The 19,953-nt window shown below is 43.3% G+C and overlaps 1 protein-coding gene across 2 annotated transcripts in view; it reads right to left on the bottom strand.

Annotated features, from left to right (window-relative positions):
• ASXL1 (ASXL transcriptional regulator 1) overlaps nt 1–19,953 on the bottom strand; it is a 67,644-nt gene that overhangs the window by 38,640 nt on the left and 9,051 nt on the right. For both annotated transcript variants that reach the window (XM_079784915.1, XM_079784916.1), the window contains one exon: nt 19,644–19,752. In XM_079784915.1, the coding sequence (XP_079641041.1) occupies nt 19,644–19,752 (109 nt within the window). The remainder of the gene's footprint in view (nt 1–19,643; nt 19,753–19,953) is intronic.

Raw genomic sequence — 19,953 nt, 5'->3', positions numbered from 1 at the left:
GCCCCATCAAGACTGGTATAAGGGGTGGATATTGGGAATGGGCTGGTCACACACACTCCCTCCAGTGTGGCTGTTAAAAATTAGGAGGGACACCCGGCCAGCAAGGCTCAGTGGTTGAGCATCAACCTGTGAACCAGGAAGTCACTGTTTGACTCCAGGGCAAGGCACTTGTCCTAGTTACCGGCTCGATCCCCAGTGTGGAACATGTAGGAGGCAGCCAATCAATGATTCTCATCATTAATGTTTCTATCTTTCTCTCCATCTCCCTTCCTCTCTGAAATCAATAAAAAAAATGTTTGTTTGCTTTTAATTAGGAGGGATATTTCACAGCTGTAGAGATGCCCCCTGAGGAGCAAGGAGTCCTAGCCCCACACTCTGCTCCCCAGCCCAAGGTTCAAGTGCTGGGAAAAGAAGTCCCATAACTTCTGGCAGTGAAAACTAGTGGCGAATGTGACTGAGACAGAGGGCTTCTGGAGTCCCAGCCTTTCCTTTTAAAGGGCCCATGCAAAGACTTACTCATACCTAGCCGGTTTGGCTCAGTGGATAGAGCGTTGGCCTGCAGACTGAAGGGCCCCAGGTTCGATTCCAGTCAAGGGCACATGCCCGGGTTGCGAGCTCGATCCCCAGTAAGGGGCGTGCAGGAGGCAGCCAATCAATGATTTTTCTCATTATTGATGTTTCTCTCTCTCCCCCTTCCTCTCTGAAATCAATAAAAATCTATTAAAAAATAGCCCAGCTGATGTGGCTTAGAGGTTGAGCATCCTATGAACCAGGAAGTCAATCAAACCAGGTTCATCCCGGGTCAGGGTGAGGCCGTGGGCCCCTGGACCCGGGTGAGCCTGGGTCCCGGGTCAGGGTGAGGCCGTGGGCCCCTGGATCCGGGTGAGCCTGGGTCCCGGGTCAGGGTGAGGCCGTGGGCCCCTGGATACGGGTGAGCCTGGGTCCCGGGTCCGGGTGAGGCCGTGGGCCCCTGGATCCGGGTGAGCCTGGGTCCTGGGTCCGGGTGAGGCCGTGGGCCCCTGGATCCGGGTGGGCCTGGGTCCCGGGTCCGGGTGAGGCCGTGGGCCCCTGGATCCGGGTGAGCCTGGCCCCGGGTCCGGGTGAGGCCGTGGGCCCCTGGATCCGGGTGAGCCTGGGTCCCGGGTCCGGGTGAGGCCGTGGGCCCCTGGATCCGGGTGAGCCTGGGTCCCGGGTCCGGGTGAGGCCGTGGGCCCCTGGATCCGGGTGAGCCTGGGTCCCGGGTCCGGGTGAGGCCGTGGGCCCCTGGATCCGGGTGGGCCTGGGTCCCGGGTCCGGGTGAGGCCGTGGGCCCCTGGATCCGGGTGAGCCTGGCCCCGGGTCCGGGTGAGGCCGTGGGCCCCTGGATCCGGGTGGGCCTGGGGCCCGGGTCCGGGTGAAGCCATGGGCCCCTGGATCCGGGTGAGCCTGGGTCCCGGGTCCGGGTGAGGCCGTGGGCCCCTGGATCCGGGTGGGCCTGGGTCCCGGGTCCGGGTGAGGCCGTGGGCCCCTGGATCCGGGTGAGCCTGGGTCCCGGGTCCGGGTGAGGCCGTGGGCCCCTGGATCCGGGTGGGCCTGGGTCCCGGGTCCGGGTGAGGCCGTGGGCCCCTGGATCCGGGTGGGCCTGGGTCCCGGGTCCGGGTGAGGCCGTGGGCCCCTGGATCCGGGTGAGCCTGGCCCCGGGTCCGGGTGAGGCCGTGGGCCCCTGGATCCAGGTGAGCCTGGGTCCCGAGTCCGGGTGAGGCCGTGGGCCCCTGGATCCGGGTGAGCCTGGGTCCCGGGTCCGGGTGAGGCCGTGGGCCCCTGGATCCGGGTGAGCCTGGGTCCCGGGTCCGGGTGAGGCCGTGGGCCCCTGGATCCGGGTGAGCCTGGGTCCCGGGTCCGGGTGAGGCCGTGGGCCCCTGGATCCGGGTGAGCCTGGGTCCCGGGTCCGGGTGAGGCCGTGGGCCCCTGGATCCGGGTGGGCCTGGGTCCTGGGTCCGGGTGAGGCCGTGTGCCCCTGGACCCGGGTGAGCCTGGCCCCGGGTCCGGGTGAGGCCGTGGGCCCCTGGATCCGGGTGGGCCTGGGGCCCGGGTCCGGGTGAAGCCATGGGCCCCTGGATCCGGGTGGGCCTGGGCCCCGGGTCCGGGTGAGGCCGTGGGCCCCTGGATCCGGGTGAAGCAGTGCCCCTGGGTCCGGCCGAGACCAAACCAGAGGGAGTCGGACCTGCATTACCACCATTTGTCCACCATCCAGAGCTGAGGGGTCAGTGCCGACATGTACTCATAGGGAACTGGTGGACATTGATATTGGGTCTCAAAAGAACTGTTGGTCCAGAAAGAAACTCACTACAGACTGATTCATTTGCCTGTCAGCATAACTATTATTGCTCGTCGCACATTCAATTCTTATACGTATATCTCTAGTGACACATGATTTCGCTCATCTAGGGGAAATGATGAACAACATACACTGATGAACAAGAACAGAACCAGAAACAAGGAGGCATCGATCGGACTATCGGGCCTCAGAGGGAGGATAGGGGAGGGTGGGGGGAGGGGGGAGAGATCAACCAAAGGTCTTGTGTGCATGCATATGAGCCTAACCAATGCTTAACTTCAACAGAGGGTTGGGGCATCCAAGGGGAGGGGTGTGGGATGGGAATGTGGGGATGAGGACAAATATGTGATACCTTAATCAATAAAGAAATTAAAAAAAAATAAAAAAATAAAAAAATAAAAAATAAAAAAAAAATAAACAAACCAGGTTCAATTCCAGTCAGGGCATATGCCTGGGTTGAGGGCTTGATCCCCATTGGGGTGGCATGCAGGAGGCAGCCAATCAATGATTCTCTCTGATCGTTGATGTTTCTACCTCTCTCTCCCTCTCCCATCCTCTCTGAAATCAATAAAAGTATTTTAAAAAATAAATAAAAAGGTTGAATTTTACTGTATGTAAATGTGGAATTGACTTTTTAGAGAACCATGTTAGCACCAACATTTACTGGAGTAACTAAAGCCACGTATGGCATACCTTTTTTTTTTTAACTGTCACCCAAGGAATTTTTTTTTAATTGATTTTAGAAGGGAGAGAAACATCAATTGGTTGCCTCCCGGACACACCCCAATCAGGGATTAAACCCACAATATAGGTACGTGCCTGACCAGAAATTGAATCCGAAACCTTTTTTTTTTGGTTGTACGGACCACACTCCAAACAAATGAGCTACCCAGCCATGGCTGGCATACCTTTAAACAGCACTGTTAAAACGCCAAGTAAAATGTCAAAGCAGATGTGAACTAAAAACACAAAACAAACAAAAAAACAATCTAATGAATTATTTTAAAAACTCACAGAACTATCCACTAGCACATCAAAATGGGTACTGCCTGTAAATAATGCCATAATTTAAATACAAGGGGGGAAAAACCCCAAATAACTATTTTATACCCACAACTAGTGACCTGGTGCACAGATTCGTGCACATTGAAAGGAAATTAATTAGAAGGTGGCCAGCAGGACAGGACTGGGCAAGATGGGCCAGACACGCCCTGGAGCCAACCTCCTGCAATCCCTCCCCAGCATCTGTGGAGTGAGCGGGTGGGGTCCGGCAGGTGGGGTCCCTCGGCCTGGCCTGAGGGGATCAGGTCAAAACCGGCTCTCCGACATCCCCGAGGGGTCCCGGAGTGCAAGAGGGCACTCTGCAAAGTTGCTATCGTACAGGGTGTGGAACACAAACACAAGTGTGCAGTAAATCAGATTCGGGCCGACAATGCCCCAGCAACAACAAAACCCTCGACCAAAGGTGGAATTACAGAGCCCCGTGAAGAATCGGGCTCCCTCCTCTCTGGTTTCGGGGTGCATCACCCCAGAGCCACCGCTGCCATGTCACGGCAGCTCAGCAGCTCCTGTGTTGAGCATCTGCCCCTGGTGGTCAGTGTGTGTCAGAACGACAGGTCAGATGGTCGGACACTTAGCATATTAGCCTTTTATATATATATAGAAGATAGTCACTTAGGCTGTGGAGCAACAGGAATTCTCATACTATAGAAGGAGTGTAAATTCATACACTCATGTTGATAAACAGCTGTACAACCTAATAATGATCACCAGGTGCAAAAGCTACTATTCAGTCCCATTTCCAGCAATATTCCCTAAAGAAGCTACTGTACACAAGCACCAGGAGACATGTACAAGAGTACTCAATGCAACCTTGTTACAGAGAGAACTAGAAACAACCCAAATGCACACCAAGTTCAGAATAGACAAATAAATCAAGGTATATCCATACCATAAGAGAACATATAGCAGAAAGTATGATGTATTTCAATTAAATGCACCAACACAGACCAAGCTCAGAAACAATAAGCAAAAGCAAGTCAGAGAAAATACACACTGTATGATTCCTTTACATAAAGGTAGTTTTATAAGGCATGTTCAGCAATACATACATGCAGGTAAACCTATCAGAAAAAGCAAGGGAATGATGAATATGAAAATCAGAATCATAGTTACCTTCAGCAGGAAGAGAAAGGGTTATGCTCAGATGCTTCAAAGAGTGTAAAGGATGTTGTGCTCTTGAGCTAGCTGGCGGATACTGAGTGTGCAGTTCATTTTTAAGCTATTATTCTTTAAAATAACACAAGCTTGGTATACACTCTCTTTTGTATAAATTATGTACTTCAACATTTTGAAAAGTAAAAACAAATCCTGGCCGGTATGACTAAGTGTTTAGAGGGTTGGCCCTGGGACCAAAAGATCTCTGGTTCAATTCCCAGTCAAGGACACATACCCAGGCTGCAGGTACACATCAATGTTTCCTTCTCTTACTCTCTCTCCTCCTCCCTCCCCCGCCCCCCACGCCTTCCTCTCTCTCTGAAATGCAATGGAAAAAAATATCCTCAGGAGAGGATTAACAAAACAAAAAAAGTGAAAATAATATATCCTCAAAATAAAACACACCATGCCCAGTAGGGTTATAGGCATGTTCTACTAAAGAAAACAAATAATCTCTGTCTTAAAGAGACTACTGTACAATCAAGATAGTGAAAACAACACAGCTTGTTTTGATACCAAACCAGAACAAGGTTTAAAATCGAAATATCAGATAAGTCACTTCCTGAATACAGATGTAAAAGTCCTAAATAAAATATTCATAATCTAAATCCAGCAATGTGTATTTGAAAAGAAAACTAGCCCTAGCCAGTCTGGCTCAGTGGATAGAGCCTCGGCCTGCGGACCGAAGGATCCCAGGTTTAATTCCGGTCAAGGCATGTACCTCGGTTGCAGGCTCCTCCCCAGCCATGGCCCTGGTCAGGGCGTGTGCAGGAGGCAATCAAATCAACGTGTTTCTCTCACATCGATATTTCTCTCTGTCTTTCCCTCTCTCTTCCATTCTCTCTAAAAATCAATGGAAAAATATCCTCAGATGAGGATTAAAAAAATCATATCAAAGTGACATTTATCCTAGGAATACAAGGACACTTGCACACTGGGGAAAAATCTATTCATGTAATTCACTTACATTACCAAATGAAAAGAAATAAACTATGATTCATTTATTCACTAATATCTAAGTGCCTACGTTTTCCCTAGGAGCTGAAGAGCAACAGTAACTAAAATTAAAAACCCCTCCGCCAGTGGAGCTTATGTTGTCGTCAAAGTAGAGAAACAACAACAATAAACAAACTATATACCACATATACAGTATATCAAACAGTGATAAATACTAAGAAGAAAAACATAAGGCAGGAAACCAGGATTGGGAATGCTATGGGGCATGGTGGAGTAAGGGTGCAATTTGAGCAAAGACTTGGAGCAAGGCATGCAGATATTATTTGGGAGAAAATCATTTCAAACAGCTGACACAGAAAGGGTAAAATTCGAGAGGAATGAATAATGGAGACATGTTTAAGGATCACCAAGGAGGCCACTGTGTTTACTGAGCAAAGTGAACCAGGCGGAGAGAGTAAAAAGAAAAGGCATGGGAGTGAGGGTGGGAAACAGATCCCATAAGGGCATATAAGCGACTCAGGATTTTGGCCTTTACCCTGAATGAAGGGGGTGGAGGGATAGAAGGATTTTTGAGCATAGAAATAACTTGATCTGATTGACATTTTTCAAAAAAACCTTTCTGGCTCCAGTGCTGAGAAGCATGGAAGAGTGGAAGCAAGGGAACAGGTTAGGAAGTTACACTAGGAGAACAATAATGGTGGCTTAAACCAGAATAATGGTGGCGGGGGAGTGGTAATGGGATATATTCTGAAAGTTAAGCCAACAGGATTTACTGATGAGAGCAAAAGAAAGGAATCAAAGATAATACCCAGATTTCTAACCTAAGCAACATAAAAAGTGGAATTCCCACTAATTAACATAGAGAAGAGAATGTTAAAACAGGTTTGAGTTGAGAAAACCATGAGAAGGGTTTTGTACAGGTAAATTTTGAGAAGCCATTAGTATCCAAATAAAGACACTGAATAGGCAACTGAATATATAACAAGTCTGATGTTCAGGGAGGACTATCCAGGGTGGGAATATAATTTGGAAGTTATTAGTGACAGAGAAATAAAGAAACAAAGGAGACAAGTTAGCAAAACAAAGGAAGATGAAATCTTTAAGTGTTGCAGAGGGAGATAATGAAAAGAACTAAAGGTATTCATCCCCTAAATTCCAGACGGGCTCAAACTTAAACCGGGTGCCATGGCAGACAAGGATGAGGCAGGATGATTTACGCAGTTGTGAATATGGAAACTGTTACAAGTCTATTAGGAGACAGACATCCTCACTCCAGCACCACACATCTGACAACTACTATCCACTGCTGCAGGAGACAAATGAAGCCATAAAACGATGACACACTGAATCTTCCACTAGTTTAAATTTAAGAGCCTGAATCTCACAAACGGCCCTCAACCAAGGATCATTCGACATTTGAGTAGAAGGCACATGGGGTGTAAAAATACCCACACTACAGCATATAATCATAGAAAAGAGCCTAAAAGCTTTCAGGGAGAGGCAGTAGGAAAAAAGAGGGGGGCACATAAAGAAGATCAAGAATCAATATGACACTAGATTTCCTTTTTTTTTAAATATATTTTTATTGATTTCAGAGAAAGAGAGAGATAGAAACATCAATGATGAGAGGGAATCATTGATTGGATGCCTTCTGCACGTTGGACCAAGCCCGCAACCCAGGCATGTGCCCTTGACTGGAATCAAACCTGGGACCCTTCAGTCTGCAGGCCGACACTCTATCCACTGAGCCAAACCAGCGAGGGCAACACTAGATTTCAAAAGCTAGATTGGACATTACTTTTTCTTTTGAGAAAATAAAGCTTGCACTTTGGAGGTTTTCAAATACTCCATTCCATGGAAAAGAAATCTTAGTAAACACTATACAACGTATTTAAATTTTAATACTAAAAATTACTATCTTGAACAATTTAACTCTTTGGCATAGAGAACTGCTACCAATCAAGTTAAAACCATCTCTTTCTACTAGTATGTGTCTTACCACTGCATTTATCCAGCAAACATTCACTGAGCATCTACTATGATAGGATATAGCCAAGAATAAAATACAGATTCTCTGCCCCTAAGGCCTAGTCCAGAGAGACACATCAAACGATCATGCAAATAATTATGTAAGGATAGACTTATAAGTGATAAGTAAAGTCCAGGGCACAACAAGAAAACCCTATCCTATCTAATAAAGATGGAATATGCAAATTGACTGTAACTCCACAACAAAAATGGTGGTGCCCACAGCCAATAAGGAGGGAATATGCAAATTGACATGACAAAGCAACAGGCAGAAGGTGGCTCTGGGCCAGAGCAAAGGCGGTGCCAGCAGCCAGGGGAAGGAAGGCCTATTCTTGCACGAATCTTTGTGCATCAGGCCTTTAGTTTAGAGATAAGGCTCCTCTGAAGAACTGACATTTGAGACCTGGCAAAAGTGAAGAGAGTTTCAAACAGAGACCCTAAAACTGGAGTTTTAGGAATTCAAAGAATTGAAAGGGGAGTATGGTTGAGCAAGGTTTGGGTTTTGGGGTATATGCTACTAGAGGCCCGGTGCATGAAAATTCATACACTGGAGGTGGGGTCCCTCAGCCCGGCCTGCCCCCCTCACAGTCCAGGAGCCCTCAGGGGCGGGAGGTGACCCAGCGATCAGGGGAAGGCGACGCCCCCATCACACCTCTGCTGCTGCCAATGCCGGCAGCACAAGCCTCGGCCGGCCCTGGTTACCTGAACCTCAGGTGGCCCTGGGCAGCTGGGGGGCTGAGGGACTCTGGAGGCAGGCAGCATGTGGAGCGGCTGGATCCACCTGAGGGCAAGCCTGGCCGTGCTGCGCGCCTGCTACCCCAGCGGGGCTGAGGGGACTGGGCGCCGCCATCTTGTGGCTGTGGACATCGCCATCTTTGAGGGTGTGATGGTCAATTAGCATATTCCCTCTTTATTAGATAGGATAGGAAACCACTGACAAGCATGAAACAGAAATGTGTCATGATCAAATTATGTTCTTTAAAAAAAAAACCCTCTGGCTGCTGTGTGTATTCGAAGGAGCAGCATGAATTCCAAAGGGGCAAAAGGAAAAGTAAGTAGACCAAGCTGGAGCTATTTCATATCCAGCATACCACAATAAGGTGGTGGCAATGGAAATGGAGGACCTCCCCGCTAAAAAAGAAGTTTTAAAAGGAGTACTTGTCACGAGTTCTTTTACACACACACACACACACACACAACCTGACATGAAGTGTCAAACTTAATAAAAAAAAAAGACAGCATCTTCCAGAACAGAACAAAATAGACATCTTTTCGCTCCATATTCCTCTCCCGTCCCATGATGAACAAAGAACTTGAAATTATTTTTTTTTAGAACCTTCAGTATGTTTCTCAAATGTTTGAAAACCAACTCATTTAGTCAAAACTTAAAAGCTCTAACCTGTCCCCCATGTGTTAAATTCAAATCTCGTAAATAACAAAAAATGTGACTTCATACCATCTATTTAACTCTCTCAGGCTTTTTCCCCATTAGTACAGACAGAGGAGAAAAATTTATGTTTCAAAAAAGACCAATATGAGGAGCATGATGCCTGGCTGGAATATAGTTAGCACTCAATTAAACATCAGTTTCCATCTTTTCTTCCAGATTCAGCTATGCTAGATTAAGAAGCAACTTTCTTAGACTAAACAAGTTCCTCAAATAACTCTCCCAAAAAGTCTGATCTGAAGGACTGAGAAGAGATCAAACGCAGTTTTTATACTGGCTGAACAAAATGAAAGTATTTTTTCCAACACAGTCCCAAGGAAGCCCTGCAACATGTACAATCTCATATCCCTAGACCCTGATCCTTTAAAATCATATTTTTAAAATGTTATAACATTTGCTTTAAAAATATGTCACTTAAGTAATCCTGAAATTATCAGCCTGCCTACACACACCCTCCCTCCAGCAGCCACAAAATCATTCCAGTGGTAGTGCTTTCCAAGCCTCTGTTACCTGACCATCAATTCATTCTTGCAGGCCTTTGAACTTCAGAACAAAAGGCATAAAACCAGAGTCTGACCAGGGCTCCAAGAACAATCAAGTTCTCTCTTTTCCCTGAGCTGGTTAGGAATACTGTCAGATAATGGAATACCCCTATTTTAAGAGGCAGTTCTAGACATGCCCTGAGAATCACTCAAATAAGGAACCTTTTACCAACTGGTGAGTCAAAGCCTTCATCAAAACTAAACTGCTGCTGCCTTGGCCGATGTTTCTCAGTGATTAGAGCATCTGCCCGTACACCGAAGGGTCTCAGGTTCAATTCCTTCCTAGTCAAAGGCATGTACCTGGGTTGCAGGTCTTCACATGGATGTTTCTCTCCCCTCCCCGCATCCTTTCCACTCTCTCTAAAAATCAATGGGGGAAAATATCCTCAGGTGAGGAGTAACAACAACAAATAAATAAAAAACTAAACTGCTGCTACCATTATCCAGACCACATGGCACTGCTCTACTAACCAGGCCTTCTGTGCAGAACTCTCTCCTACAGTACAAAGTAGAACAGGGTTTGCAATGAAACAGTCAGCCCCCAGTAGATACCAAATGCATTACAAAAGAACAGGAAAGGAAAATATTCAGGGCTGCCTTACTTTTCACACAAAATAGCCTAGATATTAGAATGTGAACTCAGGAAGTATCTTTACTGACTTTTTACTCTAGAAGGTTTTCAACAGAGCTTCAGGGTCTGGGAAAGATGTCTGGGGTGTTTGGGGCATGAGGTGGGGATGGTAGAACCTAGAAAAGGAGAAGCTGGGCCCTCATGCTTGTTTCAAACATAGTAGTTTCACAGTCATCTATATTTTGCAGCTCCATTTCATGAGATGAAAAGGTTTTACATCTGATGCATTTAAACAAACAATCAAATCCAATTCCTTAATGTTAGCAAAAAAGATGTATAAGCGGAGAAACTATATTCGGTAAGACATGAAGTGCTATGCTAGAACCTTGACTTCTGGAATCCAGTGCTCTTACAAGCACCAAAAACTACTCATTCTGACATGGAAAAGAACATCCATGATCAGAAATGCCCCAATATAATTAATGCAGAGTGTAGAAATTCAAACCAACCAGCCATAATAACTAAAGATTTCACATTTAAGGATATGAAAAACTAGTTCTGCTGAATAAAAATTTTCATTAAAGCAGGGGTGGGAAATGTCTGACCCACAAGCCGTATAAGATCCACGAAATCATTTGGTCTGGTCCTGCTAAAGCATTAGAAATGAGGTAATTAAATGTTTGACCAAATATAACAGGCTAATTTTTAAGTTGAAAATTTTGTATGGCCCTCAAATGATGTTATAAATATCCAAATGGCCCTTGGCAGAAAAAAGGTTCCCCACCCCTGCATTAAAAGAATAAAACCAACATTTTGAGAGGAATACCAAGCAACTCACAAGATGCTTCAAAAAATGTGAAGTAACCAAAGATCTTAAAACCTGAAGAAAAACTCTATATTCTAAATTGGCATAATGAAAAGAAATCAAACTCAAAAAGTGGGGTCCTGGGTTTTAATCCCAATTCAACCACATGCATTTGTCACACAAATGTATGGTCATAAATTATTAGATCTATTACAGCTCAGTTTTCGATCTGCAAAATAAAGATGATTTGAGAGTCCCTGCCACACCAAAACTCTACCATTATAAGTATTTATAAGATCACAAATTTGATAAGGCTAACACAGACTATAAAAGACACTGTTTAAAAATGTCACTATCATTTTAAGTAAAACTAGAAAATTTTTTTTCTAACAAGCAAGAAAAAGGAGTAACAACATGATATGTAAAACATATTTAAGTTGTTTAGATAGTTTCTAATGGCTCAGTTTCTGCCTTCAGCAGTTAAGAGGAACCAGATTATGGCTACAATCTGAAAAATGATTTATTTCTAGTGTCAGATTTTTTTCACAGATTTATCTGTAACTGCTCAAAGAAGGCAAGAAAAAAAGGTTCTTCAAAGTCAACTTGCGGAGCATAAGAAATAATAACCCCAAATATGCATATCCTATATAATAAAAGGGTATTTGCAAACTGACCCTAACAGCAGAACGACAGAACAACTGGTCGCTATGATGTGCACTGACCACCATGGGGCAGACACTCAACGCAGTAGCTGCCCCCTGGTGGTCAGTGCACTCTCACCAGGGGAGCTCTGCTCAGCCACAAGCCAGGCTGACGCCTACCAGTGCAGTAATGGTGGCAGGAGCCTCTCCTGCCTCTTCAGCAGCGCTAAGGATGCCCGACTGATGGCTTAGGCCCGCTCCCCGCAGAAAGTGGGCCTAAGCTGTCAGTCAGACATCCCCCAAGGGCTCCCAGAGGGAAGACTGACTGTCAGGTTAAGCCCGATCCCCCGGGGAGCGGGCCTAAGCTGGCAGGTGGACATCCCCCAAGGGGTCTCATACTGTGAGAGGAAGCAGGCCAGGCTGAGGTACACCCCCCCCCCCCCAGTACACGAATTTTCATGCTCCGGGCCTCTAGTTCTATAATAAAACTGATATAAAAGGTGAATTACAAGAACTAGCTGGCTTAACCCTTTGCACTCGCTTGCTTTTTTCTCGATTCCTGCTACCGATGCTAACCGTGTCTAGTCACACTCGACATCTGAGTGCAAAAGGTTAAGATTTTGATGATGCCATCTTCTACTTTTCATTCAGCCAATATGTATTATGTGCCAGATAGGAGATACAGTGAAAATAAAGCCCTTGCACTTATATTCTAATGGAGGGGGCTAAAAATAACCAAGTAACCAAACAAGGTAATTTCTGATACTGATAGTGCTATGAAACATCTTCTATAATAATCTATAATAATAAAATTGTAATATGCTAATTAGACCGAACAGCCAGATGACCTTCCAGACTAAGCCAGGGTTGCATCAGGCCTCTAGTATTAAAAAAAAAACAACTCATAATGTTGTGGAATTAGATTGGTAATTAGAATTAGACTGGAAGTATCTGATAAGATATTTTTGGACAAAGAACCAAATGATAAGAAGGTACCACAGAGCTTTCTAGGCAGCAAGTGCAATGGCTTTGATGGGGACACAAGTTTAGGATGTTTGAGAAACAGAGTGAAGGCTAGGGTGGCTGAAGTATAATGACCAAAGTGCTAGGAGAACAGATCAGAGACAGGCAAGGGTCAGTCAGGATACTGACATTATGTGATTTGCATTCTTAAAAGACCACTCACTCTGCTTGCTATGTACCTATCAAAAATCAAAATGGGCCTGGCTGATATAGTTCAGAGGTTGAGTGTCAACCTATGAACCAGGAGTTCACGGTTCAATTCCTGAGGTCAGGGGGCACATGCCTGGGTTATGGGCTCAATCCCCAATCGGGGGCATGCAGGAGGCAGCTGATCAATGATGAGAGAGCATCATTGATGCTTCTATCTCTCTCTCGCTCCTTCTTCTCTGAAATCAATAAAAATATGTATTTTAAAAAATCAAAATGGCCCTAACTGGTTTGGCTTAGTAGAGTGTTGGCCTGCAGACCAAGAGGTTCCAGGATCAATTCCAGTCAAGGGCACATGCCAGGGTTGTGGGCTCGACCCCCAGTAGGGGGCATGCAGGAGGCAGCCGATCAATGATGCTCTCTCATCATTGATGTTTCTATCTCTCCCTCTCTCTTCCTCTCTGAAATCAATAAAAATATATTTTAAAAAATCAAAATGGATTTTGCTACTGCCTCTCAAATGACAGACTCAATGATTTAATTTTATCTATATCTAGGATTACTCCATTTATTCTCAGTATATAATAATATAGTTCTGAAATTGCTGAAAATGTGAAGTTGTATATTAATTATTTTACTTGTAGTTCTACAAATAACATTGTGAGACTACAGTAATTATTTCCCTCTGTTCCTCTAATTGCTTTCCCCTTTATTTGTAAACTGTGGATTTTAATGGATGAATACTTCAAGTGTAGTCACCTATTTCTTTTACAAAGAAGATCGTTATATGTTTTTTAAATAGCCTATATATATATTTAAAAGATTATAATGAGTTTAATTAAAAGACCCTGAAGGCTGAGCCTACATTGCCACATGAGAGATTAATAAAGTGCAAATAGCCATAAGTGACCTAAGTGACATTTTTTTAAAAAATATTTTTATTTATTTGAGAAAGAGGAAGGGAGAGGGAGAAAGAGAGATAGAAACACCAATGAGAGAATCACTGATTAGCTGCTTCCTGCACACCCCACATTGGGGATTGAGCCCGCAACCCCAGCATGTGCCCTTGACTGGAATCGAACCCGGGACCCTTCAGTCCACATGCCAACGCTCTATCCACTGAGCCAAACTGGCTAGGGCCTAAGTGACATTTTGATTTAAGCATTATCCCACGATAAAACCATATTCAGATGACTGCAATTATGCCTGACAGTGAGTGCTAGAATGACTACTCACCAACAACAAACCACCAAGTCACAAAAACATAGCAGTCCTACATGAAGGTCCTAAAAATGCAGAATACTACAAAGGAACTCACAGAGGTTTTATAGGACAGGAAATCTAAACTGTAAAAAAAATGACATAAATCCTGCCTCTAACCAAGCAATGATGGACAATGACAGCTGACTTCAGGAACAGCTTAAGGAAAGCAACTCAAATCAAAGCATGGACAGATTTCATCTATCCCATACATCCCTGAGGACTAACTCTCTAGACTTATGCAAGCCATCTATTAACAGACTCATAGATAGAGAACAGACTGACAGCTATCAGAAGAGAGGGAGGTTGAGGGACTGGGTGAAAAAAGTGAAAGGAATAGGAAGGGGGGGTGGTGGAAATGCCCTGTCCCGTGTTGCATGGTGGTTAGAGCATCATTAATGCATGGAAGGGTCTCGGGTTCAATTCCTAGTCAGAGCACATACCTAGGTTGCAGGTTCAATCCCCAGCTTGAGTGCATGTGTGAGCAACAGATCGATGTTCCTCCCTCCCTCTCTCCCTAATCAATGAAAAACATATACTCGGGTGAGGATTTAAAAAACAAAACAAAAACTCGTAGACAGACAACAGTATGATGATTACCAGAGGGAAAAGGGGGTAGGGGGAGGTAGAAGAGGGCAAAGAGGGGATAAATAGTAATAGGAGACTTACTTAGAGTGAAGACAATACAATATACCGATGGTGGATTATAGAATTGTATACTTGAAACCTATATAATTTTATTAACCAATGTTGCCCTAACAAACTCAATAAAAAATTTAAAAAAAATTTTTTTTTATAAGTGTCAAATGTACTGTGTCACATTACCCAGAACAACTTTATCAGAGAAAGAACCCTGGCATACCCAAAAAGACTCCAGCTTATCAGAAAACCTTTGGTAATCATGGACAAGGCTACACAAATGTACCTAGAACTGAAAAAACTTCTATTTTCAACTAAGTAACAAAACCACACAGATAAATATAATTCTGACTTTGATGACCCAGTAGAAGAGATTTACAAAGGCGGCGGGGGGGAGGGGGGGGGCGGACAGGACTACCAAGCCATTCTGAATATGCTCTTTTCCTTAACACATGAGAGAAAACTTAGGCCAAATGGTCCCCATTCCTCTCTAGCGAGCTCATTTGTGCCTGGCTGGTCCCCATTCCTCTCTCCCCAGTGTTGAGTGAGCGTGATGGCATAATGGTGTGAACGTGTGACAACCATTTGCATATTGGCTCTTTATTATATAGGAGGATTATATATAAGTTTCCTGAATGTGATGTTGTGGTTATGTAGAATAATGTCTTTGTTCTTACAACATACATTCTAAAATATTTAGAGGTAAAATACCAGTACTAGATAACACTTCCAGATGGTTCTGATTAAAAAAAAAAATGTAGAGAGATAAAGCAAATGTGGCAAATTTGTAACAATTAGTAAGGCAGCTGGAAAAAAAAAAGAAAGAAAGCTGGATGAATGGGGGTGTTCACTGTAGTGAGTACTCCTTCAATTTTTGTTTGATATTCTTTTTAAAGAAAAAGAAAAAAAATGGGGGCCCTAGCCAGTTTGGCTCAGTGGCTAGAACATTGGCCTGCAGACTGAAGGGTCCCGGTTCAATCCTGGTCAAGGGCACATGCCTGGGTTGCGGGCTCAATTCCCAGTTGGGAGGGTGTACAGGAGGTAGCCAAACAATGGTTCTCTCACACAATTTATGTTTCTATCACTCTTTCCCTCTCCCTTCCTCTCTGAAATCAATAAAGAAATATTTTTTAAATGGGGGATTTTAAAATTTTGTTTAAAGTAAACACCAACTTGAACTTGAGTGTTTATTGGGCAGACCTGGGTTGTCAATGACTAGGATGGTAATCAGCTGGTTCAGATTTTTGGTACCCTTTCTTATTCATTCCTGAATAACAAAGTAAATGCCTACACAGCTTCTGGAAGAGAGCATAGCGACAATGAGGCATTTAACAAGAGACTAATTTTTAACACACATTCATAACCTAGAATCCTACAACAGTTTTTAGTAAGAATAAGGTATGTCTATATGTACCATCATGCAAATATATTAATAGAATAAAGCAAACATCAAAGCTCTAAGAAAAGTATGATCCAATTTTTTTCAAATACCATTATTATAAATTATTATTTAGGTTCCAGGCAGCAGAATTTATGGGTTACTTTCACTTTCTGTTACATTTGCATACATTGCTTTTATAACAGGTCAAAATTAATAGACACAGATAATCAAACAAAAATTTTACCGAAGCCATAGCAGTAAATACCTTTCATTTTAGCTGAGACAGGAGCTAGATGTCAAAGGCAGATGTAGGGATAGTTTCATCAAAATTGTGAGCAGTATTTATCATCAAATGTCAAAAAAAAAAAGGGGGGGTAATAAAGTATCAGAATATAGCCATTATGTACTAATTCATTCATTATATATGATTTGATAGCTACTTTGCATGGTATCCTAGTGGATATTGAAATGAGTAAGAACTAGTCTCTGCCCTCAAGGAGTTTACAGTCTCACTGGGGAAACCAGACAAGCAAACCATTACTCCCAAAAGAGCATAAAGAACATCAGAGTGGTGACGTACAACTCCCAACAAGCAAGACACTATGAAGATTAAACAACAAAGCCAAAGGCAGATGAGAGGACATGCTGAGCACATCTCTAATCAACTCATGTCAGGCAGGACACTGCAGAATAACAGAATGCCCCAAGTTTACAGCAGATTCATAGAATTACCTTTATTCAGATATATTGAAATGAAAATGAAAAATTTAATTCAGTTCAAATATTTCTAAAGCATGGACCATGCCAAGAATTCTGCCCAAAGCTAAATTTCAAAGATAAATAAAACTCAAGTTTCTGCCCAGCTGGTGTTGCTCAGTAGTTGAGTGTCAACCTATGAACCATGAGGTGGACTGATTCCCAGTTAGGGCAAAGGCCTGGGTTTTGGGCTCAATCCCCAGTAGGGGCCATGCAGGAGCCAACCTATCGATGATTCTCATCACTGATGTTTCTATCTCTCTCTCCCTCTCCCTTCCTGTCTCAGCAATCAATAAAAATTTATTAGAAAAATAAAACAAAGCTCAGTTCCAACCCTTCACAGTGTTCATAGAAAAAGGTATTTTTCTTCTCCCTCTTAAAATACAAATATGTCATTAAGAAGCCTCTAGGGAGCCGAGTCGCTGAGGAGGAGGAGGCTCCCTGTTCCTGCGCACCATCCGCCACCTTACTGGACACAGGTGAGAGAGCGAGAGCGTCGCCTCTGTAGCCTCCAGAGAAGACAAGGGCATCGTCGCCTCAGCCCCCGCCACCGCCGTTTTCACCTGCAGCGGCTCGCTGGAGAGAGAACTACATAACCAGACACCCAGAGAAGAGAGATCATGGGGAGACAAAGAAACAGCCCGCATATGAAAAAAAAAGCAGGCATCACCAGAAAAGGAAGTAAACAAAATGGAAGCAAGCAACCTGTCAGAGAAAGAATTCAGAGAAATGGTCATAAGGTGGATGAAAAGAATGGAAGACAAATTCGACAATATGTGTAAGAACCAAGAGGAAATGAAGAACCAAGAAGAAATGAAAAATGACATCGTGGCTGTAAAGAACTCAATAGAAAGCATCAAGAGTAGACTAGCCGAAACCGGTTTGGCTCAGTGGATAGAGCGTCGGCCTGCGGACTCAAGGGTCCCAGGTTCGATTCCGGTCAAGGGCATGTACCTTGGTTGCGGGCACATCCCCAGTAGGGGATGTGCAAGAGGCAGCTGATCGATGTTTCTCTCTCATCGATGTTTCTAACTCTCTATCCCTCTCTTCCTCTCTGTAATAAAATCAATAAAATATATTAAAAAAAAAAAAAAAAAAGAGTAGACTAGACGAAGCAGAGGACCGCATCAGTGAGCTAGAAGACAAGGTAGGAAAAAATACCCAAGTAGAGCAGCTTCTAGAAAAAAAAAATTAAAAAGCAGGAGGAGAGCCTAAGGGAACTTTGGGACAACACGAAACAAAACAACATTTGCATAATAGGGATGCCAGAAAGAGAGGAAACTGAGCAAGGAATAGAAAACCTGTTTGAAGAAATAATGACAGAAAACTTCCCTGATATAGGGAAGAAAAAACTCATACAAATCCAAGAAGCTCAGAGTCCCAAGCAAAATGAACCCCAAAAGACCGACACCAAGACACATTATAATTAAATTGGCAAACACCAACGACAAAATAAGAGTCATAAAAGAAACCTCTAGATTTGCAATATGTATAATATGGATCATTATAATTACACATAAATACACAAAATTGCATCCTATATAATATAAAATAGAAAACTATCATTAACCAGCAATTAAGGATGAGGAACCTAAAGAAATACCATAAAAGCTACTATTTATTAAGAACTGATTCTGTGACAGGAATGTACATACCACCATAAAGAGACATTTAAATCATCTCAGGTTACAAAGCTAGGTTTTGAACTCAGGGATCTCTCTCCTAAAGCTCAGTTCCTAACATTACATTATGCTTCCTCAACCAAAATAAGTTAGAAATATTAGAAATAATAACAATACAGAAACCAGCACAGACATCTGAGCATATGATACACTTGATATATACACAAAGATCAAGTTTTATGACTGCAGGTTATATAGCTGAGAGTTGCTCAAGTTTTTAAAATTGAATTAAAGAAAACAAGTCTACTAGTAAACAAAACTAACAGGGAAACATTTGAATAAGGACTACTGTAACTTAAACTATATTATGGAAGAGTGTAAGGGTCAGCATCAAATTTTCAGTTTCCTCACCGTCAATAGGTCATCTTAAGTCTCCATCAGCAGTCAGGAAATGACAGCCCCAAGCCAAATCTGGACTGCTGCTGGGTTTTCTAAATAAAGTTTTATTGGAACACAGCCAGGCCCATTCATTTGTGCATTGTCTATGGTTGCTTTCCTGCTGCAATGGCAGAGCTGAATAGTTGACAGATATAGTCTGATCCACAAAACCTAAAATATTTATTATCTGGTCCTCTACAGAAAAAGCTTGCCATCTCCTGGCCTAAATGATAGTGTGTGTGTGTGTGTGTGTGTGTGTGTGTGTGTATATAGTGTGTGTATATATATATGTGTGTGTGTGTGTGTGTGTGTATATATATATATATATATATATAAAATAAATGGTAGAAAAATAATTACCTTGTCATTTCAGCTTTATTAACGCTTTATTATGAATTCTACCTGATTTAAGTTCTCTTCCTTTGCAATTAGTGTCACTTAATAAATGCTAATGAGTTTTTGAATTTCCACAAGTATGTTCACATCTCAGTTATTTTCCATAGTGTAGATCTTACTTTAGCTACCCAGTAATTTTTCCTTCATATTATTACAAACAAAATCCTAATTAAGGAACATCTGCAATTACCCCCACATACAAACTTATCCCTCTATTGCACACTATCTACAAAGACCTAGACACAACAGCTGATATGACTAAATATTTCCTAATTCCCTGTTCACACTAGAATATCTCTCAGTCAATTGCCATTCAGGACTAACAGCATTAACACCACCTGCTTGCTTATTAGAAATGCAATTCATGGGCCACATTCCAAACCTACCAGGTGATTCTTATGCACACTAAAAGCTTAAGGATCACTCGTACATTAAAACAGAGTTTATATTACTTACCTTGAGTGTGAAAAGGCTGATTCGGCCAGGCAGTTTATAAAATAGCCCCTCTCCACCTCTTGAATTGGAATGTAGCATGGCATTGAGACATGCGAGAGGGGATGTCCCACTGTAAAAACATACAAGGATGGGTGAGGGTCACACAAGTTCATATGCCTACTTACTCAAAGATCTAAGACTTTCTGATTCCTTAAATCAAGAAGCAGAGCAAGAAATATAGGAAAAAAAAAATCCCATCACAATTCCAGTTTGAAAGTAGCAAAAGAGTAACAGATGGAATTCGCATAAATAATACCCAGAGAATTCAGGA

This window comes from Cnephaeus nilssonii (genome assembly GCF_951640355.1).
Source record: "Cnephaeus nilssonii genome assembly, chromosome: 11".
In the NCBI taxonomy this organism is placed as follows: domain Eukaryota; kingdom Metazoa; phylum Chordata; class Mammalia; order Chiroptera; family Vespertilionidae; genus Cnephaeus; species Cnephaeus nilssonii.
Note: the sequence above shows the minus strand (reverse complement) of the source record. Positions and strands in the feature narration are given on the sequence as shown.